The sequence below is a fragment of the Rhea pennata genome, chromosome 9, assembly GCF_028389875.1.
Source record: "Rhea pennata isolate bPtePen1 chromosome 9, bPtePen1.pri, whole genome shotgun sequence".
Classification (NCBI taxonomy): Eukaryota; Metazoa; Chordata; class Aves; order Rheiformes; family Rheidae; genus Rhea; species Rhea pennata.
In genome coordinates this window covers 18,802,975-18,810,371 of record NC_084671.1, presented here as the reverse complement: position 1 = coordinate 18,810,371, position 7,397 = coordinate 18,802,975, and the positions used below count along the sequence as shown (strand labels likewise).

Here is a 7,397-nt window from a genome sequence, read left to right as displayed (position 1 = left end):
ACTCCTCCCTCCTCTTGTTGGAACAGGAAGATGCTCAGTCATGAATGTAATTTAACTGGAAACACAAAGGATGTGACTGCAGTTCTTTCATTTTTGTTCTGATCATGAAATTTTTACTCTTCTTGGTTGAGATTCCTATGGATTCAGCCCATCAGCTGTTCAGGTTGCAGCTTTGAAACATCACCCAACTACTGCGGCTTAGCTATTTTTCAGTGAACCTTTTCAGCTTTGTGAGCCCTGTTTTTCTAAACCACTGCGTGTGACGTGGGCTTTTAAGCTAGAAGGGAGGAGTCGGTCACTGTATCACCTGTAGTTAAGTAGGAAAGAATATCATAGTTCAAATGAGATTGTTCTCAGTTTAGGGTGAGATGCGTGCAAAGAGGGGGATAGACCTTCACCCGCTTGCATGAGCAAATCCGCATGGAAGTGGCTTGCCAGCACTGTGTAAAAGAGCCGGAGCAAGCAAGACAAGGTGAACGGGTTCTTTTTGCAATCATGGCATAGTGGGATGCTGAGGTTGCTTTGTTTTTGTAGATAACTTATTGCTGTTATGTTATTTATAGGTAAGCAAATAAGAATCTAATGCAACTTATCTCCTGCTGGCACAGAGCCATAAGGATGACCTCTTCCTTATGTAGGTCGCAATGAAGTGCTGTAATGACTCAGTGCAACTCTTCAGGGCAATGTTGTGCATTCCTCTTGTACTGCTGTTTCTGGCATGCTGTAGCAGGAGCTCTTCCCTCACGAGGGCTTGGCTGGCTGAGCCTGCCTGCCCGTCACAGACGCGTTGTGTGGACCGCTGTAGTCTGTTTTGATTCATGTTCAGCAAGACTTGGAGGCTCTTTGCAAAATCTCAGTATTTTCCTTTTGCATTTGATTGAGACAAGCACACACATGCTTCTCAGCAAGAAAATCCCAGCTATGACTGTGAAGTAGCTGCTGTAAATTAAAAACTGGAGGGAGTAGGGATGGGGAAAGGCAGAAGAATTAATAAAATAAAATTAAAAAAAAACATGTTATGGAAGCACTGCTCTTTCTGGCAACAACAGACCTCCTGCTACTTGGTCTACCTATGTCCTGGCTCAGTTTCTTTATGTGCAAGTTTTTGCTTGGAGCAAAATCTTAGTCTCTTCAGCAAACAGCAGGTTCTTGAGGGATGAAGAACTGCCATGTTGCTTCTAACCCTTATTCCTCTTATTAAACATCAGAGGGATAGGAACAGATTTTTTTTTTCTTTTCCTAGTATTGTTAAATGTAGAAGTAACTCTGTTACCAACATGTCTATTACATTATTCATGACTACATGGGTAAGTAAAAAGTCAGTCCTGATTTACTTTCACTTGCACTTTTTAGTAGGGTCACCACACTGGATTCAGTAAGTATACCACAAATTTGTATCAGTGCTTCCAACAACAGTAGCAAACCTATTTATGAAGGTTTACGCATTTCTGGCCTGTGAACCTTGTTAAGTGACTTGTGCCTTCTGTATGCAGAATATCTGAATAGCTTTAGTTCTCTTCCAATCTGTGGCAGCAAGGATGTGTCCTAGCTGAGATACCATTTGAGAAAACATCAAAGTCGGCCGGTTTTGATTGACTCCAACAAGAGCGGGACTGGGCTGACTGAAGTTATAGATGTTGTGGGAGATCCTGCTCTAACTAAAGCCCCAAACGATGGGCAGAAGAGACTATTATTCACTCTGAAATACTCACTTCTGGCAGGTGTCTGTCACTCGAACTGAAGTAATTCAATAATTCAGGCTTGTCTTTTATGGTTGTGAACTTCCCTGAAGCCATGTGATCATGTTGATTCTGCGTCTAAAAACCAGCCTGACTTTTTGGGCAGAGCAGATTTTAATGAGGGTCCTATTAACTAGCAAAGACTGGTCAGATAACAGTGCCTGGTTATTTTGGGTTAGGTGCATCTCTTTTTAAAAATTCATAGACCAGCATAAATAATCCTAAATACTATACTGAAAGGTAAGAGGGAAGAATGATAATTCGCACAAGGGAAAAGCAAGATACGTTGTTTTCTGCAGAAGAAAGAAGAAATGAAATTGTCCTCTGGAATGGCAATTTATTTTGTTTTTTCTGAGTTTCTAAAGATGTACTGGCTAAGCAGTAATGGGAAATAAGTTAAGGGCACTTACCTGAGTCACTATGTCCAGTCCTAGGCCCTTTGAATCTACTACAACTACTGTAAGAACGGTCTGAATCACCAGTGCAAAGAAGTTGTTGACCCCAAACATCAGCGCATAGCGCTCCATGCTCAGATTGACAGCGATCTGGAACCTAAAGCGAGACTGGCAGGTCAGTTATGCTGGCACCTTAACACAAGGTGGAAAGCTGTTGCTCTCTATTTAATTGGTAAAGAGAAATAATTCATACAGATGTACAGCAAGGACAGGGTAAATGGTGCTTCATTTGTTTGCTTGGTCTAAACAGTGCCTTGACTAACCTTGGTGTATTTTAACGCTGTTGCACTTGCCTGTGTTGCTTTTCCAAACCATGTTATTGGGTGATCTGCTTTATCCAGTAGGATATCAGATCTCTGTAACTTTCTTTTTTACTCTCTTTACTTTCAGATTGCCGATGATCTAGCCGCTGGGCTGTCGTTCCAGTCTGGGCACTCATAACTGTTAGCGATTCTGGTAGGGCTACTTCTGAGTGCTTGAACACTGCTTTGCTTGGCAGTCTAATTTAAAACTCTTAGTAATGCCACAAATTATATCTTGAGAGGTTCAAGTTGGACATAAGGGGGAAAATAAAAATTCCCCCTTGCAGGGAAACTGCAACACTGGGCCAGGCTTCCTAGACATGCTGCAGAGCCTCCCTAGTTGGAGGCTTTCAAGACACAGCTAGACAAAACCATGCCCTGATGTGGTGTGGGCAGGAGTTCTGCTCTGCCTGGGATGTGGGACTAGATTGTCACTACGGGTTTCTTCTAACCAGCTTTTCTATGATGTTGCGAATAGCTTCTTGCTGTATGGTTTGACATTGAAGGTAGTATTTTTTTTTTTTTTTTGTTGAGAGCCTGTAGATTCTTTCCAAAGTATTTCTTTAATATTTTAAAATTTGTCCTTGCAATGTCTGCCTTCCACACTTCTATCTGAATAAATGCACATGTTATTCCTGCAGTATGCTTTGTAGTGATTTTAGTAGGGCTTTTTTCTGATGCTTTTACTTTTTAGTAGAATTTGTTGTAGTCCACATGTTCTCTACCATAATACGCTATCAGTCCACCAAAATGAAAACAGAGAATTCAACTGGCCTTGCTCAAGATATGCATAATCTTGCCATGCACTATAGTTTTAGCAGTTCTCTTTAAACTTTGAGTAGAATTAAAATTTTGAAAAGCTGAGTTATAAAACTTTCTCAAAGTTTAAAATGGTGTGTCAATTATTTTGGACATAGAATGCATCTAGTATTTTTGTTAATGAAATAGTATGTCAAAATCTTGTGCTAATATAGAGGCTTTCCAATCAAAATAAGCAGTAAAGCTCCTTTGATGGTTATCAACAGAATGGCTTGATCTGATGGAGCTTTTCTAAATTTCAATGTTAGATATATTCTCTTCTAATGTTTATGCCTATGATCCTTAACTATATTGTGATGTAAACAAAGTCATGTAAGGAACAATCTAGGCCAAAGCTTTTCCTGGGATCTCACTGCTCTTAATTTGTTGACAAGCACATCAACACGACGGACATAAAGTTAAATGGTGGTTTTCTAGGCTTGATTTTTTCCAAGATAGTGGTGGTGTCCCTCTTGTTCCTTTTGCATCCTCCACAGCAGGATATGTATACCAGGAAAACTGTTTACGTGTTTCGATGTTAGCATTGCCTTTAGTAATAAAACCACCTTGTACCTTAATTTCTGCCCTGGCAGATGTTCTACAGCCTTACATTAGTTTTTCTTTTATGGCTGTTTAGAAGGATGAACCTAACATGACTAGACATTTAAAAGTCATTGTTTTTAAGCAGTTATGTCTAGCATTAGATCACCTACCTCTGAGAAAAAGGAGGGATGTCCAAAGTAAACTTAAATATATTGTTACCATTCTATGTGTAATGGTAGCACTGTAAGGGTTTATACTTACGTTGCTATTGTTATAAGGAGCATATAGCATGCCTTGAAAATGAGGTAGCCAGCATAACATGCCCAAATGTTGATGGTAAAGTGCATGAGATATAGACAACCAGCAGCCATTGTGGAGAAGATCCCCAAAGCCAGTTCTCCAAAAAGGTCCCAGTTCATTTTCACATATCCTACTGCTAAAGAGGTTACTGCACCTAGGAAGAGAGAAACAAACACACAAATGTTGTATTCATTGTACAGCCAGATTTTGATACCCCCTTGTTTCAAAAGCCAACACTGAATAATTAAGTAGAACAGTTCTGGAGCATTTTTAAAGTTTTTCTAATCACTTCTGAAGTTGAGCAGATGACCAGTCACTTTTACAGAACTGCATAAATCAAGTTCCTCTCACTCTTTTCCTGGTGCCAAATCTGGTATGGTTTTATTCTGCTTCATAGGATAAACTGTTATGTGAAAGAAATCATTTCCTAGGTGAAAGTCAGCTGTCTGTACCCAGTATGTATCCCTAGGGAGCAAATTAGGAACAGGTTTTATTAAAGGAAGATGGAAAAATACTTCTCTGTGACAGCTAAAGAGAAAATTCTTCCAGCTTCTACTGGTTTACCTCACAGCTAAGATAGTAAACTTACTGCTCAGCTTAATAGTTGAGTTCTGCACAGCTCATAAAGGGGCTAAGTTGCCAAAAATGGAATTTTGTAAAGTATCAGGTAAATACATTCAGAGAAATGAGAAAGAATAAGCACTGATTGGTGTCTGGTGGCTCTGCTACAAAGATACATCTGTTGTAAAGGTAAACCATCTGACTAACCATCTTAGAGGGGTTTTGTACAATTTGGAAACTTCTATACCTCCTCACTGAGAATTAAGCAATTCTAAGAATAATTTATCAGGTTGTTGGCACTACAGGAATTTGGTGTTTCTAATGCATGATTCAGGTGATCTCTATTAATTACCTACCTTGATGAGATTTTTTTTTTTTTATCTTAGAAGTATCTTATTTCCTCTTGATGATTAAGAGTAATCCAAATTGCCAGCTGTGATATAGACACAGCCATCTGCCCTGGTTGGTCACACCCCAATGTTTTGTGCTGCTGTAGAAGACTTGCACAATCTGAATGTGTGAAACCGCCAAGTCAGGGCGGTATCCTCTGCCACTGCCTTTGGATAATATTACATAGTTTATAATGTATGGAAAACTGCTTCAGGTGCAAAAGAGCAATGGTTAACATAATGAATTCAATGAGCACTTTTCTTGCAAACCTGGCCATCTTGGAATGAGTAAAATTCTTTGCCTCAGGCTGTGTAGCACTATTTCAATAAAGAAAGTCCTTAATGAGAGGTTTATGTTCTTTCCATATGAAGTGTTTATGGAAAGCTCCTTATCTTCCTAAGCTGATACCATTGCTATGGGAACCACAGTGATGCTTATTTGGGGGGAAAAATAATCTTGGCAAAAGAAAGGTTGGTGTCTCTGAATGGATTTAGCACCTGGATGCAAGATCTATGTGACTTTCCTGCTATTTGTGGGCTGATAGGATAAAGCTGGGTGCCCCAGTCATACAGAAAAATAGAACAGGCTGTATGTCAACTCTTTTGCACATCCAAAAGACAGCCTGAATGTACAAAGCACATTTTTCTGGAATATCTGCAATAGAATAAAAATGCTCGAAAAGAAATTTATTAGCTGCCTTTGTGATAGATTCTTAAACACTATCTTGTTAACTTACTCAGAAAAGTTGCTATTGCTTCGACGGCTCCGTTATACACTGCAGAGCTGTGAGAGGGGGCTCGGAAGTCCCACAGCACTTGGATGTAGTTCACAACCTGGTTAAAGCCTGCTGTGGCCAGAGCCCACCACAGGGACCAGTAGAGAAGTTTCCGGGAGCTATAGCACTCCCTTAAGTCCTTGCTCAGCTGCAGCAGCACCCTGAGTGCGTGATTCTGGGGCGGGGGTTGGTCAGCCGGCTGCTCGGGTGCTGGTCTCGGGTCCACCGATACAGGGTCTCTGTCCTCCCGGCAGCCGTGAGGCTCGCTGGGGCTGACTGTAGCCAGAACTTTATCTGGTTTCTGGAGACTGTCTGCCCCATCCTTCCTGTGGAAGAACATACTTTTTTGGGGCATTGGGAGGAAAAACGAGCAGACAAACGCTAAGGACAGAGAAGCCAAAGTAATGGCATTGAGGCAGAAGTAGGAGACGTGGGCCAAGGAAACCAGAAGCTGGCCCAGCACTGCAGCAACGGTGGCCGCCACAAGGGTGATGCTGCGGCAGTAGCTGGTCGCTTTCTGGTAGTGCTCGGTGCTGACGACGCTGTAGATGTAGGCGTAATAGGCAACCTCGGTGGCTGTCACCATGCCGTAGAAGAACTCCACCACCTGCATGGCCACCACACCGTGCGCGAAGAGGAGCAAGAGCCACGTGATGATGAAGCTGACGCCCTGCAGCATGATGATGGGCTTGTAGCGTGCGTAGTCGGTGATCAAGAAGACTGGGAAAAGGAGCACGAGGTAGGAGTATGTCCAAACTGGGAGAATCTGGTTTGTTACCTGGAAAGCAAAAGAGGAAATCGCTGTTATTGGTTTGAGGGAAGAGAAATTCGTTTGTCTGTAATGGCTTTGTAGAGGGTAATTCTTTCCATAAAAGAATTGATAAAATATATAACTACACTGTTCTGAAGCGCTGTATGTTCGGCAGGAAACCATCTTAAACCTTATAAGTTCTGTTGATGTATACACTGAGTCTGTTTTTTATGCCACCTCCAGCAAATTGTAACCTAACAAAGCCTCTGATATACTTCCTTTTTTTCTTTTGATGATCCGTATAAAAGAAAAGATGGAGTAAAATCATACCTCATATATAGTCAGGTTTTTGTCTGGCCCTGTTAGATAAGGGGTTAGAAAAGGTTCCGATGGCTTCATCATATAGAAGAATCCATAGACACAGAGGATCAGAGTGGGAAAAATCCAATTGCCGCTTTTCTCTTGCTTCCAGCAGCCCATGACCTGTGCAGCAAAGCTGTGGAAGGAAGAAGTTATGATAGTACTTCCCATGCAAGCAAAGATACTCTGTAATTGATCTTTATTTCATGGTTTTTAATGCTGAAGAGTGTTCTTTGGTGGTTGGCAATTTGAAAATATTTTTTCCTAAGTGAACAGCTTTGTGCACATCTGTCACAGCTTCCATGTCTTCATGGATCGTGACTTGGAAGATCTTTAACAGGGAGATGAATTATGCTGTTGCTTTGCACAGGCCAAGGAGACCATGGGAGAAACAGTTCTAGATAAGTCAATGTGGACAGCTGA

At 41.3% G+C, this 7,397-nt stretch overlaps 1 protein-coding gene across 1 annotated transcript; it reads right to left on the bottom strand.

The window, feature by feature from the left end:
• Nucleotides 1-776: 776 nt before the first annotated feature.
• On the bottom strand, nucleotides 777-7,094 carry LOC134144270 (thiamine transporter 2-like). Its single transcript, XM_062583064.1, has 5 exons — nucleotides 6,945-7,094; nucleotides 5,825-6,641; nucleotides 4,099-4,291; nucleotides 2,150-2,291; nucleotides 777-953 (listed from the first exon to the last, which is right to left on the bottom strand). The coding sequence occupies exons 1-5, from the start codon at nucleotides 7,092-7,094 to the stop codon at nucleotides 777-779; spliced, it is 1,479 nt and encodes a 492-aa protein (XP_062439048.1).
• Between the last annotated feature and the right edge of the window lie 303 nt (nucleotides 7,095-7,397).